Source organism: Alexandromys fortis, unplaced genomic scaffold (assembly GCF_014885135.2).
Source record: "Alexandromys fortis isolate MF-2015 unplaced genomic scaffold, M_Fortis_MF-2015_v1.1 scaffold_6, whole genome shotgun sequence".
Taxonomy (NCBI): domain Eukaryota; kingdom Metazoa; phylum Chordata; class Mammalia; order Rodentia; family Cricetidae; genus Alexandromys; species Alexandromys fortis.
In genome coordinates, this window is record NW_026067902.1 from 12,041,356 (window position 1) to 12,061,434 (window position 20,079).

A 20,079-nucleotide genomic window follows, 5' to 3' on the forward strand; every position below is an offset into this window, starting at 1 on the left:
CTAACTCATGCTTTTTCACACAGAACAAGTTTTAAAATGGCAGAGGAGTCTGGTGTGATGGCTCTTACATATAATCAACCTCAGCACTCAGAAGGACTGCTTAGAACCCTAGGCTATCCTGGGCTGTGGCGTGAGACCTTGTTGATAAAGACCCAAAAGAAAGCTGTTGGGGAGCACGGCCTAGAAGCAGAGAATGTAGTAGTCTGCTCTGCTGCCAGTAGGAGGCAGCAGCTTCTCCCTGCCTGTCGACAGACAAGAACCTTCCTTGCACAGGATTTAGGATTTTACTTTTACCCTCAGTAGTGTGTGCCGTCTTAGATGTTTGTACCAAAATAAATCTTTCTCCAAAGGTTGAGGGGGAAGGATATTCTCTGGTGACTGAAAGTTAGGCCTCTCCTGCACTATCTGGGCTGAATTTAGTTTAAAAATTGGTTTTGGGGCTGGAGAGATGGCTCAGTGGTTAAGAGCATTGCCTGCTCTTCCAAAGGTCCTGAGTTCAATTCCCGGCAACCACATGGTGGCTCACAACCATCTGGAATGAGGTCTGGTGCCCTCTTCTGGCCTGCAGACATACATACAGACAGAATATTGTATACATAATAAATAAATAAATATTTTAAAAAAAGAAAGAAAATAAATAAATAAAAATTGGTTTGTGGCCGAGCTGTGGTGGCGCACGCCTTTAATCCCAGCACTTGGGAGGCAGAGGCAGGCGGATCTCTGTGAGTTCGAGACCAGCCTGGTCTACAAGAGCTCGTTCCAGGACAGGCTCCAAAACCACAGAGAAACCCTGTCTCAAAACAAGCAAAAAAAAAAAAAAAAGATAACTAAAAAAAATTGGTTTTGTGTTTATTTCTTCTAGAGAGCAAATTAAGGAGAAATTTGTAATAGAAAATAGTAGTGGCCTCTGGAGCAATGAGAAGGTTGGAGTTTGTTGCTGTCTGCTTCCGTTGATTGACAGAAGCCATTGAGGTCTGCTAAAGCCCCAATGTATCCATGGTTTGGGGTTGCTATCTGCCTCATAAAACAAATGGAGAACTTGTCTTCTCTGAAAAGTCTCCCACCTAAGTGGCTTTGACGTTTTCCAGGAATATTGGGGTCTTATGAGGAGTAAGGGTTTTTCAGTTGAGGTCAAGAGAATACAGCAACTCCAACTAGCAAATCCTGAGTGAATTACCTCCAGAACATGCATCTTTCATATAAGAGGATAAAGCTTAGCAGCTAAAACTTACTTAAAATGTTTTCCACTATTCAAGATTACAGTCATCAAGAACACATGCCCAAGGGCTGGAGAGATGGCTCAGTGGTTAAGAGCATTGCCTGCTCTTCCAAAGGTCCTGAGTTCAATTCCCAGCAACCACATGGTGGCTCACAACCATCTGTAATGAGGTCTGGTGCCCTCTTCTGGCTAGCTGTATACATAATAAATAAATAAATAAATAGATAAATAGATAAATAGATAAATATTAAAAAAAAGAACACATGCCCAAAACAATAACATGAAAAACAAGTTCTTTAAAATTTCCAAATAGATGTTATTCTAGCACTGAGGACTTCACTGATGTTGGATACTTTATCCCAGTAGTTCTAGAACTAAAAATTGAGGGAGCTGGAAAGATAGCTGAGCAGTTAGGAGTGCTTGCTGCTATTTCTTACAGAGTCCAGTTCTCACCATATTGAGTGGCTCACAACCACTTGTGATTCCAGCTCCAGGAGATCTGATGCCATCTTATGGCTTTTGTGGCGTGCACACACACGTGGCATATTCTCATACAGGCATACAAATTTAAACAACAAAAATTAAAAAAAAAAAAAACTAAAGAAAAACTGAGGGGTTGGTGAGAAGCTCAGTGGATAAAAGCACCGGTTGCTCTTTCAGGTTTGGTTTCAAACACCCACATGGTAGCTCACAACTGTCATTCCAGTTCCGGGGATCTGATACTTTCTTCTGGCTTCCTTGGGGAGTGGGCATGCACATGGTGCACATGCATACACCCATACACATAAAATAGCAATGGACCAACTGGCTTGCTGGGCATGCAGAACTTGAGAATGCTACTTTCTGTTCAGGTACCCACTCACAACTGACAACTTGGAGTATTCAGATGCTGTGTGCTGCCTCCAAATCCAAAGTCACTAGGTACTGTTGTGGAATAATCTTTTTGTACACTGTGAAGATTTGTCACTCGCATTGGTTTAATAAAAAGCTGAACAGCTAACAGCTAGATAGGATTTTGGGAGCAGAGAGGACGCTGGGAAGGAAAGGGTGGAGGTTCAGAGAGTTGCCAGCCATATGGAGAGGAAGCACCATGAAGAGTAAAGGTAACCGAGAAACAGAAAATAACAGATTAAAATATATAGATTAATTTAAGTTGTTAGAGCTAATTAGTAACAAGATTAAGCTATGGCCAAGCTTTCCTAATAAGAATCTCCATGTGCTTATTTGGGAGCTGGCTGGCAGGATAGAAAAAGTCGAACTACACACTGTACCTCGTTTTGTTTTGCTTATCAAGACTTCTCTGTGTAACAGTCTTGGCTGTCCTGGCACTCACAGAGATCCACTTGCCTCTACCTCCTCAGTTCTGGGATTAAAGGCGTGCGCCACCAGCTGGCTTCATACCTCTTTCTTAATGGTGGGGATGGGACACATTAACCTGTCTTTTACCTTGAAAGGGCTAGCTCAGGCTGTCATGATGACTTGGTGGGGCTGGGTGTGGTGGCATACAACTTTAGTCCCAGTACTCAGGAGGCAGAGGCAGGAGGATTTACCTGAGTTGGAAGCCAGCCTGGTTTACAAATCGAGTTCCAAGACAGCTAGGGCTACAAAGAGAAACCCTGCCTGGAAAAACGAAAGTGGTTTGGTGGTAAGGATGCCTCCTACCAAGCCTGGTGACATGAGTTCAATGCCCAGGACCCTCAAGGACGAAGGAGAAAATTCACTCCTGAAAGTTATCTTCTAACCACATGGGCCATGGCGCACACACCACATATGACTAATTAAGACTAAAAGAAAGAAACTGATAGCTCACTACACCCTCGACGGGTCGTTTTCAATCTGTGGGTTGTGACCACTTTGGGGTAGAACGACCCTTTTACACAGCCTAAAGCCATCAGAAAACAGGTATTTACACTGTGCCTCATAACAGTAGCAAAATTAGTTATGAAGTAGCAACAAAAACAGTTTTATGGTTGGGGGGGGGTCACCATAACATGAGTAACTGTATTAAAGGGTCACAGCATTAGGAAGGCTGACAAACACTGCCCTAGACCAATAGGACTCTAGAAGTCTTGTGGACTTCTCGAGGAATTCCTCTTCAGCACACATTTCTTGTCAAGGTAGTTGGAATAGTTGCTAATTCCAATCAGCCTGTTACCAGTGTCATATAGACCAGTGTGGCACAGGGAAGAACAAGGTCTCTGGAACAAGGCTGGAACAAGGCACAGGGGTTGAGAGACTCCTAACTGTGAGAATGAGCCTTTCTAATCTTGCCAGTTCCAAGAGCAGTTAGTTTTGTTTTCCCGAGACAGGGTTTCTCTTTGTAGCTTTGGAGCCTGTCCTGGAACTAGCTCTTGTAGACCAGACTGGCCTCAAACTCACAGAGACCAATTAAAGGTGGCATATGCCACCACCACCCAGCCTGTTCTTGATGGTCTTAACTGAAAGTCGTTGAGGGCAAAGACATTCATCAGATCGCTACACGCTGATCACCATCAGATCACGACACGCTGGGGACGCACCAATTTGCTCCAGCAACCAAACCACATCTGGAACAATAGCTACAATTACATTATGAGCTAAAGGACTGATAATCCATTTTATTCTCTGAGGTCTGGGCCAGCTAGCAGGAGCAGAGGAACACATGGAATGAGCCATAAACTCCAAACTTGAAACTCAGTGTTTGCCAGACTTGATAGTGTCGATCTTGGTTTACTGTCTGCATGGTGAGAGGACAGTGATTCTGTGGTGGCTCTTCTTCCATTCTTTACTTTACACCCCTTCTCTAAACCACTGCAGTTAAGGCCTGAAGCACAGCTAATGATGCAGCCCTGTGTTTGGGGGTTGTCCTGTTCAAATGTGATTGTGTAAGTTACAGTACATTGTGGGGGCAGCAGAGATGCCTCAGAGGTTAAGAGCACTTGATATTCTTGCAGCAGATCCAGGTTCGGCTCCCAGCACCCATATCGGGCCACTCACGAGCTCCTGTAATTCCAGCTTCAGGGGCTTTGACTTCTGGTCTCTAAGGGCACCTGCACTCACATGGCACATACTTGCACACAAGACACATACACCCATAAATATATTTTAAAGTACATTGTAAATAGGAAATAAGGAATAATGATTAGCTTTAATCACCTTTTCTCCCTCTTAAATAGAAAAAAAAAAAAAACCCCGAGAAGCTAGAGGGATGGCTCAGTGTTAGCAGCATTTGTTCTTTCAGAGGACCAGCGTCCAGTTTCCAGGACCCACTGTGTGGCTCACAACTGCCATTCAGCGTGTCTCTCATCAAGCTTAATCACACTTCAGAACCTCAAGCCCCTTCTTCAGGAAGCCTTACTTTTTTACCTCTCATCTTTTGAGATAGCTTCACCCTATAGTCCGGGTTAGACTGCAAGTCCCCATGTAGTCCAGGCTGCTCTCAAACTTGTGGCAATTCTCCTGCTTCAGCCTCCTTCCTAAGTTTTGGGGTCACAGGACTGAGGCACTGCACTCACTGGGTAGAGTTCTCTGTGACTGTCAGGTTTTGTCATCAGGTTTTCTTTCCTGGCAGCTGGTCTAGAAAGCCTTCAGGACAAGAACTATATGGGTTAATAACTTTGTTTGTGCTACTGGGGATCAAACTCAGAGCTTTGTCCATGCAAAGACAAACCCTCTACCAACTATAACCACAGTTTTGGGGTATCTTTGTATCATCCACAAAACACTTTGAGTTCAGGTATTTGCTGAATTAATGTTAACAAAAAATGAGTCAAGCATGAAGGCACAAGCCTTTCGTCCTAGCACTGGGGAGGCAAAGGAGGGTGGTTCTCAGGGAGCTTGAAGTCAGTCTGGTCTAGATATTGAGTTCCAGCCAGAGTTGAATAGTAAGATCCTGTCTACAAATAATAATAATAATAATAATAATGGTTGAGGATGTAGATATGTTGCTAGAGTGCTTGCCTAGCATGCACACAGCTCTGGATCTGAGCTCAGTACCACATAAAACTGAGTGTTCGGCTTATAATCCCAACACTCAGTAGAGGGAGGCTGACCAGGAGTTTAAGGTCATCACTTCTATATAGCCTGTTGGAGCCTGCCTGGGCTACATGAAATACTCTCAAAAATAATAATAAACTAAAATGTATGACCCCCCCCAAAATAAGATGGGGGTGGTGGTCCATGCTTTTAATCTTAGCACTCAGGAGCTAGAGCCAGGCAGATCTCTGAGTCTGAGGCCAACCTGGTCTATAGCGCTAGTACCAGAACAGCCAGGGCTACACAGAGAAACCCTGTCTCAAAACATCAAAAGAAAAAAAAAAAGTCTAACTTTTTGGTCTAATGAATTTAGAACTTGGGCCTATCAACAAAAGAGAAATATGTATGTATACATAAGTATGTATGCATACGCAAATTTCTTTGCTATCCTGTAAGGCTGTAAGGGGACAGACTGTAGGAAGAATAAGGGGCATCCTTCTCATTCACACACAAGTCCACCCACCACCCTGAAGACTGTACAAAAGAAAACCCCAACACAAATAGTCAAGTTAGAGATGTCACCTCCAAGAAGGTGGTAGAACAGGTGACCATATGGCATACATGGGCCACTTCACCACCATGTTCTCTTAGGAAGCCAGTTGTCATCCTCTAGTGACAGTCAGGACAAGGTCTTTCAAACAGGCCGTGCACTCTGAAAGACCCATGTCAACAGTGGACTGGAACCTGCCTCTTTGAAAGCTGTTTTATTCTCTAACTCTTCAGATGCCTGGTTGGCAGAGGAGGCCTCTACCTCCTCTACAGTGTCTTTGGAAAAGGCTCCTCTCCAGACCTGGGATTTCCTCCTTGGCAGAATGGCCAGTTCAAATCTCTTCTGAGGAAAGAGCTGTCTCCCCCAGTACTTAAGTCAAACATGTTCCCTACAGCTCACAGGTGAGGAACTGACACTTTAATTGTCAAACCACTGCCCCCAAGAGTTCGTGCCTTGAAGCTGGAGAGACGGTTAGGAGCACTGGCTGCTCTCTGGAGGATCCAGGTTCAATTCCCAGATCCCACATGGCAGCTCCCAACTGTCTATAACTCCAGTTCCAGAGGATCTGACACTCTCACACACGCAGGCAAAAACACCAACGCACAGAAAATAAATCACTAAGGGAAAAAAAAAAAAGAGTTCCTGCCTCAGAGCTGGAGAGATGGTTCAGTGGTTAAGAGCATTCCCTGCCCTTCCAAAGGTCCTGAGTTCAATTCCCGGCAACCAAATGGTGGCTCACAACCATCCGTAATGAGGTCTGGTGCCCTCTTCTGGCCTGCAGAATTACATGCGGACAGATTATTGTATACATAATAAATAAATATTTTCAGACAGACCCATCCGAAATGGAGTCATCTCTGCCTGACCCCTGTCACAATGGCACTCCCACAGAAAGGCACAGGAAGAATGGAGACCATTTGAAAACAAAGGCTATAAAGTTTATTGGTTCTTTTCTGTCTCCCCACAGAAACTCATATTCCATACTGTCATGGCCCAGGGCATGGGCACCTCTGAGTAAGAAACCAGCTGAGGATTCTGAGGTTATCTGGAGAGAACGGCCCTTCCTTTAGGTACAACAGCCACTTTGTGATTCCGAAGACTTCTCCTTGCCATCCTGCACACAACACAGCCTCTCCTCTGAAGCCCTCTTGAGTTACAAGGCTGATCCCATCTTCTAGTGCACTGTGGCAGGGTTGGAGTTCCTGGGCTCTCTCCCAATTCACACATGTCCACCTGCCCCCCCTCCCCCAGTCCCCACACTCTCTGGTGCTTTACTTAACATCACAGCCCTCCACACCACCAGCAGTGCATATTCAGACCCTCCTGTGGCTTCCTGCTGCTTGAGGAACATCATATGGGCCTCCGCCATCTCACTCTGCACCACACCCTGGCCAGCACGCCAGTTCCTCAGAGGGAATGGCTGTTCCTTCAAATGCTCTCCCATACCAACCCAGCTCTACCTGCTCCTTTCAGAAAGCTGTTGATAATTATTCCGGTTAGAACCAGCCTCCCATCTCCAAGCATAGGACTTTCCCAAGGTGTCCAGGAGACTATTCACTTCACTATGTCCTGGTGGGGGAATCTGTCTCCTGAGCTAAGGGAAGACAATCCTGGAGACAAGATCCTGTCAGACACCCTCTTTCATGGGGCTCAGTGTTTTTTGCATAATCTAATGGACCCTCATGGAAATGTCTTATTGGACACAAAATGAGATTATCAGTTTCCAGGAAAGATATGTATCCTGCTAGGAATGGACTACTTCCCAAAGAGAGCCCTAAATGCTTTCATCAAATATACACTTGGGGCCCCAAGACGGGTTGAGAATGAATGAACGGAGAGCATGGGCAGCCATCAAGGCTTCACCCATCAGCTGCCTGGAAGAGCAACTCTGCAGATCTTGCTCCGGGAATCGTTTGTATTCTCAGACTTTTCCCAGGAAGCACCACTAGAGCTCTGAAAACAGCCCTTCTGCCGCTCATCAGGACATGCAGAGAGGGCAGCTCAAGGTTCGTAGCAGACATCTGGGGCAGAGTCACCTGCTGTTTCTAGCTGTGGGCTTTGGGAACTTCCTCTGTGAAAGGTGTCAGGACTGGGAGGCTCTGAAGGATCAAAATGCCAAGCTCCTACTAACTTTGCTCCGTTACAAGCTTCATCGCTGAATGTTTCCTACTTCTCTGGGAGGAACAGAATAAACATCTGGAAAATTATGACAAAAATGACAGGCAGCCACTGGCATTTGTGTTCTCATTTGTAGTTTCAAGGTTTTGTTTTGCCTTTTAATTTTTTTTCCTAGAAAAGAAAAACACAACCAGAGAAATTTATATGATAAACTATAGTGTCAGAATGGAAGGGGAAAGAGAAAGAAAGGCCAGAGGAACGGGAAGCTAGTAAAAAGTGGATTCCAAATCACAAGGAACAGTCCACAGGGCGAGTCCTCATTCACTTTGGCATGCATGTTTGGTGCCTGGTCTTCTGGCCTGCTCCCTCAGATGTCACAGTGGAGAGAGCTGGCCACACACTTCAGAAACCTGCCAATGATGAGCTCAGGACTTCACAGAAAGGTAGTCTTAATTTAGCTCCTTGATTTTGTGCTCAGGCCTCACCTGGCAGCTTTCTTGCTTCAGAGAAGGCCTGGAAGAATGGGAGAGTCACACTGGGGCACACTTTGGCATCGCAGTAGGGAACTCCAAGCAGACGCTTTCTTACGGGCACACTTGGTCTTCATCTGCACAGCCATTTGTCCACATATTCCCCACTCCTTCTGGCCAAAGAACGGGGAGGTGACAGTCTTGTAGTCACAGTTCAGTGACTGTATTCAGTCTCCATTCTTGCTCAAAATGTCTGTTGTCTTACGGGTGAGAGGAGATTGTAATCCACCTCCCTTTCAGCTAGCACTAGACTCTCACTCCAAAGGAGCTCATCAATGAACAAGAACAGCTTGCCTATCTGGATGCAAGCTGCAGGTCTCTCAAGTCCCACCTACCTTATGCCCCAGGTCTCCAGGCAAAACAACAAAATAGACAAATAAACAATAAAATTGGACCCAAGGCAAATAGAATAGCTAGAGTAACAGCCCAGTAGCACACCGCAAGACCAGCATACATTCCAGAAGGGGAGAGGGGCATGCAGCAAGCTGTAGCCCCAAGTCACAGGCTAGGGGACACATTGACTCTGAAGGCTACAGTCGGGCCTGCACATCTGACAGGGTCCTGACACCAACCTGATACACCTCTGTGTGGAGTACTACTGTGGAGAGTGGAGGGTCCTGCCCTGCTTGGCCCCTGTGCCTGAACTGAGGCCAGGTTACATCTCAGTGCCACAGTTCTGAGGAGCACCACGCTGGCCAGCCAGCCAGGCCATAGTTCTCAGCCCCGCGGGGGCCATGTGGCCCTAATTCCACAGAAAGGCCCCAGGGAGCCACAGCTGCCTGGAAGAAGTCAGGACACAAAGACTGCATTCTATTGGAGAGACTGGGAGAAGTGACTATAGGCTTAGAGAGAGTTATGGTCCAAAATATTGCAGAGTCTAAGGGATGGGCTCCATTTCTGAACAACAACAACCATATCCATGTTTTAGAGAGCATGGCTGCTATTGCTTGGTTTTGTTTTGTTTTGTTTTGTTTTTCCTTTTAAAACCACTCACATTAAAAGACGAAGGGGCTGGGACACTCAGTCCCCTTCACTGGGGTCCTCAACAGGATCAGTATCTTGCCTGGTTCTGCTTCCTTGCCTGGCTCCAACCACAAGAAGCCAGGGCAGGGCAGGAGAGCAATAGCAATCCCTTCTCTCCAGAAAACCAGAGCACACATGAGGAGTGGCCCAGAGGCTAAAGTGCAGAGGATCCACAAAGTGGACAGCTGGGTCTAGGGCACTCTAGAAGGAATGAGTCAGCCCACACACAGAAGTGGCACAAATGCTGGGCCTGGCAAAGTGAACCTACATGGCACAGTCCCCTTCCCTTTGTGCCCTGTTGGCACCTCTCTCAGAGACTGTCCACTACCAGCAGCAACCCAAGGAAAGTCCCAGTTCCAAAACCACGGCCCACGGAGGGAGGAAACTTGCCTGACCATCCCTGGGTAGAAGGAGCTAGTGAATAGGAAAGGAGCAGAGGGTTCTGGGAGGGGAAAGAGTACATTGTATAAAATTAGAGTCCCAGCTCTGCAGAGCAGGGACAAATGGACAACCCTAAAGGCTGGGAAAGATTTGGTGAAGATGGTCAGGGTCCTACCGGTGAGACCTGCTGGGGGAAGTGGCTCTTCTGGGTGTAAGAGGAGCTGTGGCACTGGGGGAAGGGCTGCTGAGGAAGAGAGCCCAGGCTGGCATTAGGGTGTGTAGGCTGGAGGTGGCTGGAACTGGTTGATGACTTCATACTCTGCTGGGTAGGGGTCATTCTCTTCCATCTCAGATAGGAGCTCCAGTGCTTGCTCTTCTTCCTCTGTTGGATAGTGGCGCAGGAGGTTGGCTGCAGTAGCCAGGATTGAGGCTCCACCAGCTCCTGCCACCAGGTAGAAGCTAACAGCAAAGGTGACATAGACTTGGGAGCCGTGGTACTTCTTATGCTGCTGCTGCTGGGCCAGGATGAGCTCAGAAGCCCAGTAGGAAAAGCCAATGACAGTAGCACACTGTAGGACTGGGAGACAGAGGGACAGCACAGAACGGGATCAGTAGTCAGGATGCATAAGCAATCAATCACAGCCTCTCTCACCCAGTTTTCAGAGGACTTGCCTGGCCCAAGGTCCTAAGAACTTCCTTGACTATGAGATTCTTGGCTTGGAACTGAGGAGTTATCCAATCATCCTGACTAGAAGGGTCTACTTGAAGGATTATTGTTCAATGGTAGGGAGCTTGCCCAACATGCACAAGGCCCTGGATTCAATCCCCAGTACCATCCATACCATCCAAAAAAAAAGGGAAAAAGAAAAGGGATTTACAATTAGATAATAAGGCTCCTGGAGACTTCTGGGTGCTGAGAAGGACAGGTAAGATCATGCAGTTTTTTCAGCCACTGAGTTGAACTGAAGTCAATCACTATCAAAAGCCAAATTGACACCCCAGCCCAGGCCTGGGTGAGGAAAGTAGATACATACAAGCGGAGAAGGCAAACCTGGCAGGGAGGTAGACTTGGTAGGAGAAACTGACCATACACAGAAGTCAGGCAAGACAGCCCAACTCCTTCCATGTTTACACCAAGCCCTGAATTTCTATGAACTTCAATTGTCATTTTTAGAGAGCCATGAGATTCCTGTGGAATTCTAACATTCCCTCTAGTCCTAGGCAAATTATTCACAAATGACAGAAACCAACATTAAGGCACCCCATGCCCTGAAAGGCTAGAGCTTATCACAGAGAAGCAATCCCATGGACCACTATGCCCCGGGGATCCTCTCCCACATGAGTAGATCCTTACCAGTGAGGATGTGAGCAAAGGCATAGCGACGCGTAATCTTCAGAGCTGGATGCTTGGGCCCAAAGACGTCCAGAAGGAATGCAGAGAGACTACACAGGATGCCCAGGAAGCAGAAAGCAGCAATGACCCTCAGGAGCAGCACTGTCTGGGGGTTCATGCAGAAATCTGTAGAGAGAGAATGGAAGCTTTATGCCCAAGAAACACCCCGAGTGTTTTAGGCAGTGTACCTAAAAGGATCTTGGTTTCAATCCCCCCTAGTCCCTGGGAGCCAGAAGCCCTGGGGGCTCTGTATGAGCTCCTGCCACCAGCTGCTCGGTAGAGGAGAGGACTTCCATGCTGCAAACAGAAGTCACCTATACACCTCAAGTCTTTTTTCCAACAAAACTATTCTAGGGTGACTGTATATTTCTTCTCTATTTCTTTTGGAGGCAGGGTCTCATGCGTCTCAGGCTGACCTCAACCTTGCTGAGCAGGGGTGGAGAATGACCATGAACTTGTGACCTTCCTGCCTCCACCTCTGGAGGGCTAGAATTACAGGCATGAACCACCATACATAATTTTATGGCACAAACCAGGGCATCCTGTATGCTAGGTACTCTACAAACTGAGTGCCATGCCCAGTGCTCACCCTTTCCTCCCTCTCTCCCTTTCACTGTGCTTTTAATACAGTCTTAATGTGTAGCCCATGCTAGCTTCAAACTCATGATCCTTCTGCCTCAGCCTCCTGAGTACCGGGAATTATAATTACACCAGACCTAGATTCAGACCATTTTTTAAGATCCTGGCAATCAAGCTGGCATGTTCGGCTATTTTGCTAAAGATCCTTTGCACCAACAGGGAAAGGCTAGTGACTCTTGAGCTGAACAGAGGTTAATTAATTCCCGTTCTCCACTTACTCACTCATTCCTTCCATTTTCATTCTAAAGCAGACATGGAACTTAGAGACACTGAACTAAGTGAAGTAAGTTAAATCAAATACAGAGGCCAAACACTGTGATTCTGCTCATGAGACACCAAGAAGTCAGAATCACGAACACAGAGGAGATGGTGGCTGCCAGGAGCTGGAGAAAGGGAGGGCAAGGTGTGGGTTGATTCTGAGTTTTCAGTTTGGGGTCATGAAAAAGTTCTGGAAATGGACGGTAATGAAGACTAACAATGACGCAAATATGCCACTGAGCTGAACAGTGCTTCACCCTTGTAATCCCAGCACTTGGAAGGTGTTACCATGAGGGTCAAGAGTCCAAGCCCAGTTTCTGCTACTTAGTAAACCTGAGGCCAGCCTGGGCTTCCTGAGACCACCCTCTCAATCACACCCTCAAAAGGAGGAGAGAAGACTTCGATTAGGACTAGATAGCTGAAATGCAAAGCAGCGGGGAAAGCTAAGAAGTCGCACCATGAGAGCCCTGGAAAGCTCAGAAACGACAGCATGTAAATGCCACCAAAATAGGGGAGTAAACCAAGCAAAAGGAAGTGCTAAAACAGGAGAGGCGACATTCAAGGAGTCCCCAGGGTGACAAGCATGTACCAAACAAGGAATTAAATAGCTTCTTTAAAAATTTTCAATTAACAATACTGTTGATCTCTTTGAAAGTTATGGAAACTTTGACGGCTTCCTGAAGCACAGAATGGAATAAAAGCTGATCAAAGAAGGAGCCAAAGGCAGGTCGTGTTGGTGCCCACCTTTAATCCCAGGACTTGCTCAGAGGCAGAGCTCTCTGAGTTAGAGACTAGTCTACATAGTGAGTCTCAGGCCAGTCAGGAGTACATAGTGAGACCCGGCTTTAAAAAAAAAAAAAAAAAAAAATCAATGAAGCTGGGTGGTGGCATACACCTTTAATCCCAGCACTGAGGCAGGTGGATTTCTGTGAGTTCAGGGCTAGCCTGGTCTACAAGAGCTAGTGCCAGGACAGGCTCAAAGCTACAGAGAAACCCTGTCTTGAAAAACCAAAAAGAAAGAAAGAAAGAAAGAAAGAAAGAAAGAAAGAAAGAAAGAAAGAAAGAGAGAGAAAGACTTTAATCTCAGCACTGAGCACAGAGGTAGGAGGCTCTCTGTGAGTTCGAGGCTAACCTTGTCTCCTGAACTAGGTTCCAGGACAGCCAGGGCTACATGAAAGAAACCCTGTCTTGAAAACAAAAAAAGTTTAAAGAAGGAAACAAGTCTTCACTTTCTCTTCCTCCTCTTCATCAGTCACTGCCAAGTGCTTTCATTTAGGCCATAGGTCACTGAGTGATTTAGGAAAAACTGGATAGAGCTGGTCAAACTCACAGGCTACAGGCTCCTTTCTTGAATTTTGATGTCAAATTCAGAATCTGAAGGTGATAATCTTCACTTTCTAGCACACATCCTGATCACTGAAGTGCTGCTGCAACCATGTACCAGGCTCCTAAAGGGTCTGGGAGCACAGAAAATCCCCATACAAGTAGTCCAAGTCTCCAGTCCCCCAAAAACCCCAGTACTAGATACCAGAGGAAGGTAGACAGATGGAGGAAAACCAAGAAGCTAAGTGGTGGACCCACTGCCAACAACAAAAAATTCAATCCAGCAGATGCTGGCCATGATGGAATCTTGAGCAGTGGGAGATGCTAAGCATTTGTGACTAACATATGTACTCAGCCTAGGACTCAAAATTCTCCAGGTAGAAGCTGGCTGAGCCCAGACAAGACTCAGGTGCCTCCATCTGGCTGCCTTCAGAGCTATCTGTTATGATCTTAACTGCAGACGGCCCAAGCATCCAGCTTGGGTGATTTCCTACTGCCATGGACTTTGCCTGTCCATGAGTTCTGCTCTGCCAGAAGCTAGCATCTGCCCTCATTGCTTCCGGCACTGCCTACTCCAAACAGAATAAAGATTCTAAAGGGGCCTAGGAAGAAAAGTTTGAGGGAGCAAGGGCTGACACCTGGCTCTGATGTGAACATTACCGAAAACTGAATCAATTATTTTTGGGGTCTGCATGGCATGTGGGAATGCTGGGGCAGGATTCAGTGTTCCAATGCTACCAAGAGTGCCTGCCTGAGACAGGGTGTAAGGGGTGACATCACAGGCCACATTGCAGCAGCTCACCTGCATTACTCTGTGCAGCCAGGCACTCTGTGTGAAGAAGGAGACACGAGAAGCTTCAAAGACATGGGTTTTGTTTCTTCTGATGATGGGTGAACATATTAAACATGCGCCTGATATGTCCACGCCTATGTGCTTTACATTTTAAAATACTTTTATTTTAATAAACAAGATATGCACATGATAACCTTCCCCCACCTTTCTCTAGAGGCAAGCATGGCTGAAGGTACAGGAGCCTATGCTTGCACACAAATGCGGCAAGCATTATCTTTGCCAAGTTTGACTGCCACCCTGGAACTCATCACACAGCTCAAATGAGGAGTCAGAAGCTCCAGAAGATTAAGTGACCTCCTCCAGGTCACACAGTGACCCCCAGACACTGCATCACACAGCTCAAATGAGAAGTCAGAGGCTCCGAAAGGTTAAATGACTTCCTCTGGATCACACAATGACCCCCAGACACTGCACTGTGCTACTTGGAAACCGCTAAGCACCCACTGGCGGCTTTTATTATTTCCTTGATGGAGATAATCAATCAAACTCTAAGGAGGTGTACTGAGAAGAAGGGTCAGATGAACTAGCATGAACGCTATCCAAGACAGCAGCTGCTGAGTCATGAAAACAGCAGCTTGAGGACTCAAATTCCATCAGCAGTAACAACAACAAAAAGGCAGAAAGGTGTGGATCACTAGTGATGAGCAGTGCTCACACAGGGACGTCAGGCAAAACTGGCTTCATATGGTGTTTAAACCCCTACAGCACAGAGGGCATCTGAGCACATTTCTGGTCAGGAGTTAAAACACAGAAAAACTCTATACCTAGTCAAACACTAGGTCTACCACAGGCCACAGTCAATCTTCAGCAAGTCAGTAGACGGCCTGTCTCAAAGGCCCTGCCTCCCCCACAGACAGGTGCTAGGAGGGAACGTGTTCAGGCAGACTGAGTAGGGTGGCTCTGCATGGAGGACAGGAAGGGCTTCTGACACCAAATTCAAGCATGTTTTGTTCCAACTGCCCTCCTCTACTCCAAGGCTACAGTGCTTAAGGCCATGGTTTTCCCCCTTCCTAATGCTGCTGCTGCCCTTTAAAAGTCCCTCATGTTGTGATGACCCCAACCATAAAATTATTTTCATTGCTGCTTCATAACTGTAATTTTGCTACAGTTAAGAAATGAAATGTAAATATCTGGTTTTCCAATGGTCTTAGGTGACCCCTGTGAAAGGGTCGGTGGACCCACAAAAGGGTCACAACTAGCTTAAGGGGAAAGCCAAACATGAACTTCCCTTTGGGTGGGGCTAACACTGCCAGAGAGAAATAGGGGTACAGTGTCTTAGCATGAGGTAAGACAGAAAGACAGCTCTGATCAAGAGCATCCCTGATCAAGCCTTCTCCTGACTTCCTTTCCTAAATACCAGTGTGGTATTTAGGGAGAACAAATAACACTCCTCCTTTCCCCTAGGGGCCTTCCAGAGACACTAAAGCCCCAAAGACTAGGTAGGTATGAGTGACTTACTGTGGGAGAGAAATGCCATGTGGGACAGGGCCTTTTTTTTTTAATTTATTTAACTTTATTTTATGTGCATTGGTGTGAAGGTGTCAGATCCCCTAGAACTGGATTTTCAGACAGTTGTGAGCTGCCATGTGGGTGCTGGGAATTGAACCCGGGTCCTCGGGAAGAGCAGTCAGTGCTCTTAACCGCTGAGCCATCTCTCCAGCCCGTGGGACAGGGTCTTGACTTAAAATTTGAGCCAGTGGTTTTCAACACTCCATTCCAGATAGACAGCAGTTGTATTCTGCCCTGTTTATTTTGGTAAACACTGCTTGACTGTCCCTTCCAGTCATCAGGGAAGCAGGCAGCTGCTCTGTAATCAGATCCTAAGGAACTGACTTTGACCAAGGTCACTGGTGAGTCACAGGACTGGATTTGTTTTGAATGCTCTGGCTCTTCCCATCTACCTGTCCGTGTCTGTGGTTGACCCCCTCTTGACCTATGTGGACTGATGGCAGAAAAGCTAAAGTGGTTTCAGACCAGCTTCCTGCTATTCTTCCTTTCCTCCTTCCTCACTAAGGATCCTGTGGGCTGGAGGACTCCTCACTGCCCCATCTCTCTGAGCACCTTCTCCTCAGCGCGGCATCCCTCACTGGAACACTTCGCTGTCAGCCAGATCTGGCACAGACCACCAACAGGGCACACTAATGTCCAGATGGGTCATCTTACAGATGTCAATGGTGCCAGGCAAGCCACCCAAGAGCAGTCCCCCAAGGGCCTGGTGATGACATCAGAATCTGTCACCACCCAACAGGTGCACAGGCCCTCCATCCTTTGTCCTTCAGTAACTTGTCAATCTTGAGTCACCTGACATCAAATCCCAACTTACTCATTCTCCAAAACTGCTTCCTGAAGCTGGTGGCGGAGCTGCCCTTGCTGGCCACATTAGAGAGGCAAAGGCCATTCAGGCCTAAAAGTCTAGGCATTTCTAAGCCTTCTCTGGACCTAAGCCCAGAGAAGCTACGTGAGAGGATTCAGAACAGAATCTGTTGAGCTGGCATTTGCTAAAGCCTTCACGCATATGGTCACACAGCAAGGGTGAATGGCTTTGCCTCAGGTTCACCAAGCTGAGCTGAAACTTGAGAGATAGTTCGGGCACTAAAAAGCACAGCTCTGGCTGGGCTTGTGATAAAAATACAAGAGAGGCTTCGGCTTCCCGAATCTCCCTTCTGCTTTGCAAAAGGTCTTTTTTTGGTGTGTGCCTTGTTGTGTGTGTGTGCATTTCCTCATGCCTAATAAAAGCTTTCTTTCACTGGCAAAATACAACAACAACAAACCCCCACTCAATCAGAAGAGCAAATGGTAAGTTTCATATAGCTCTAACAGAAAGAAAAAGGAACTCAGTGCACTAAGGGGGTGGTGGTAAGAAGAGCGTGGACTTCAGAGTCGCAACTTGGATTGGCTGTGTCTCTTAGTACATTACCTGCTCTCCCTGAGCTGGGGCCTTTGTAAATAAGGGTCAAATTAAGGAAATGTGAAGTGTGCTTAGCTCCATGCCTGGTACACAGGTTTGCTTTGGAGCCCTCTGACCCACCTCACTCTGTTACCTGCAGAGACCCAGCAGGGGTGTTTCCCTCTGCAAGCATCTATAAGCACCATATCTGCCCAGCACAGTTCTACTCCCTCCAGGACTCCAGGGTAGATATTTGGTAGACCAGAAATCAGCAGTCACAAAGGACACCATATGCCTGAAGGTCCACGAGGCACACAAAACACTCAGGTAGAGAGCAGCAGAAGAGAAGCTACAAGAGACCAGATTCCTTGCCTTCTGCAGTGGCTCACAAGGCCCTAATGCCAATGCTTCTATTTATAGACAAAAGCTAAGTGATCCTGGCTTACGATGGCCAAGGAGGTGAGCAGCGCAGGCAAACCATGCATGGGCTGAGAAATCTAACACACAGCAAATGCAATGTAAAGGTTAAGACAACATATTTGAAAAGGAGAAAACTGGTCTGAATAATTTCTTACAGAGGGCAAATGCATCTGTGAACAAACAAAAACTTGAACCAAGAACTGATTTTTATTTTAACACGCCTTCGACAGGAACGTACACCAAGGCAGGGTGTCTTGAGAGCCTTCTTTACAACAGCCGAAGTAAAGCAAGGGATAAACATAATTAAGGAGACAGCACCATTTTATTCTAGCATCAACAGTTGGGAAGCAGTATCAGTGACCAGCAGGGCTAGCCTCGGGAGCTCGCTTCGCTTTTCTTCCTCGATCTCGGAAACAAGGATGTAAGATCAGACTACCTCTCTCCACGCCATCTGAACGTTATGACCCTCCCACTCCAGGGATGACCTACAAAGGACAATCATCATAAACTCTTTCCCAGTCTGTGTGTGAAACAGTCAGCTCCTGAAACAGAAACATCATGGCATCAAATGCAAAAAGGCCTGAATGCAGGTGAGTGCAAGAAATGGGAAAGCAGCCAGATTCAAACTCCACAGCCTTGTGTCATCAGGTGCTGAGAAAAAGGCCTCCATCCAGTGCATAACCTTGGTCTTCTTTAAGACAAACTCAGCAAGAGGGTGAAAAAAGAAGTCTCAAACCAGAAGCCTCCACCATGTTCTCTATTAAATTAAAAAAAAAATCATTCTAAAGCCTTGAATGTGCAAAGAGAAGGGAACTGTTAAGAGAACTCACCAAGAAAGACAACACTAGGTGACGGGATAAGGCTTTTCATTCTCAGCTACAGTAGTGTTTTTATTCCAATTTAGAGGGGGACGCTGCCCTTTCATCAGATTCCAGGGCTTGAGCCCTCATGGGACACTTTGCACACATCTAACAGGAATGAACCAGAACTAAAGATGAATAAAGCAACCATCTCAGCCAGGCAGGCATACCTGTAAGGGCATGGAAAGCCAAATCTCAGCTGTTGAGTGTGACGATGGAACTGACGGCTGATGCCCTGGGAGGCCACAAGCACCCTCTTCGATAAGTCCAATTATCACAGAATACTAAAATATCTCTTACAATTAGTCATATTCACAGTTCTCTTTTCTCCATCAATCAAGCTACCCCAAAACAACTTTTCTGCATCTCAAGGGTCTGTTAGAAGGGGGTGGCTAATTGTGATACCTAAGACCCTATTTCTTCTACCTATAAGGGCCCTTCCTCTGGCAAAAACCTAAAACAGCAGCATTCTGGACCAGCATGAGGGTGAGGACTACCTAGGTGCTTGGCTGAATAAAATCAGAATTGATGAGGGGCTAGACCCCCAAACAGAGCCACCTGGTGGGCGTGAATACCAAGAACCAGGCTGTTGCCTTTAACAAATGACTGCCTCGGGTTATCTGTGCTTCAGCCAGTCCCATATCCGTTCTGACCACCCCTCAAGCCGGGAGAGCAGAAGCTCAGTGCCCTCACCTTTCAGCAGATCCGGGTGCACGTAGCCCAGCACGTCCGAGACCCCCAGCTCCTGGCGGGAACAGGTGCCTCCGTGGATGTGCAACCAAGCGGGCTCCGCCAGGGCAGTGCACAGCGCCGTGATGGACAGGGCGCCAGGCAGGGCCGAAGCCAGGCTCCGCTCTGGCTGCTTGGGCAGAGCGCTGCTTCCCGGACTCCTCCGCCGGCGCCCTCCCGGCAGCCCTGCGCCTCCAGGGGCATACATGCCCGGGGCCGCCCGCTGTAGCTCTGCAGTCGCTGCTGATGGCCGCCGACCTCAGCGGGGCGCGCAGAGCCTGTCTGTACCCGGGTGGAGAGCAATGCAATGGGCAGCTGGCCCGGGGGGGTGTCAGGGCCCGCACCAGAGACTGCGGGGTGGGACCCAGGGCTGAGAACAGACCGAAGGACTGCGGGAATTCGGGGGGCGGGGACCGAGGGCTCTGGATGAAGGGTGCTGGACCAGGACTCCGAGAGGGCAAGGGACTAAGTGGGCCGTGGACATGCCAAGATGAACAGGCGCAGGTACTGGGGTCAGCTACTGGCGCAGGGGGAGGAGGAGACTTAGACCGGCATTAATGGACAGAGGGTTGCTGAGGGGCCGCCGGGATCCGGAACCCGCACTTTAAGGTGCGACCTAAACCACAGTTACCCTCCCTACGCTAGTCCCTGCTCCTCACCGATCAGTAGATCTCAGGGCCGGGATGGCGCCGCTCCGCCCGGTCACGGGCTTCTCAGCTGCCCGGGCCAAGCGATCCCAGGCCCCAATCCCGCAACGCCCAGACGGACCCAGGCTGATGCACTTCCGGCTTCCTCCAACCCCACCCCACCCCCTCCTCCTCCTCCTTCTCCTCCTCCGGCTCACGGCTCTGCCCTCTTGGCGCGTCACTGTGTGCGCGCGCGCCGACTGTTCTCGCACGAGGCATCAGGGGACTGGTAGTTCGGGACAGTCCTGTTGTGGAG

The 20,079-nt window shown here is 47.7% G+C and overlaps 1 protein-coding gene across 3 annotated transcripts; it reads right to left on the bottom strand.

The window, feature by feature from the left end:
• Nucleotides 1-6,639: 6,639 nt before the first annotated feature.
• Nucleotides 6,640-19,934, bottom strand: Tmem127 (transmembrane protein 127). Of its 3 annotated transcripts, none has more exons than XM_050131748.1 (4): nt 19,797-19,931; nt 19,102-19,419; nt 11,130-11,294; nt 6,640-10,352 (listed from the first exon to the last, which is right to left on the bottom strand). In XM_050131748.1, exons 2-4 carry the CDS (start codon nt 19,343-19,345, stop codon nt 10,045-10,047), a joined length of 717 nt encoding a protein of 238 aa, XP_049987705.1. In that variant the 5' UTR covers nt 19,346-19,419; nt 19,797-19,931; the 3' UTR covers nt 6,640-10,044. The 3 variants fall into 3 exon arrangements, with proteins under 3 accessions (XP_049987705.1, XP_049987695.1, XP_049987715.1); XM_050131738.1 differs by having other exon boundaries at nt 19,102-19,452; nt 19,797-19,924; XM_050131758.1 differs by lacking the exon at nt 19,102-19,419 and having other exon boundaries at nt 19,797-19,934.
• Between the last annotated feature and the right edge of the window lie 145 nt (nt 19,935-20,079).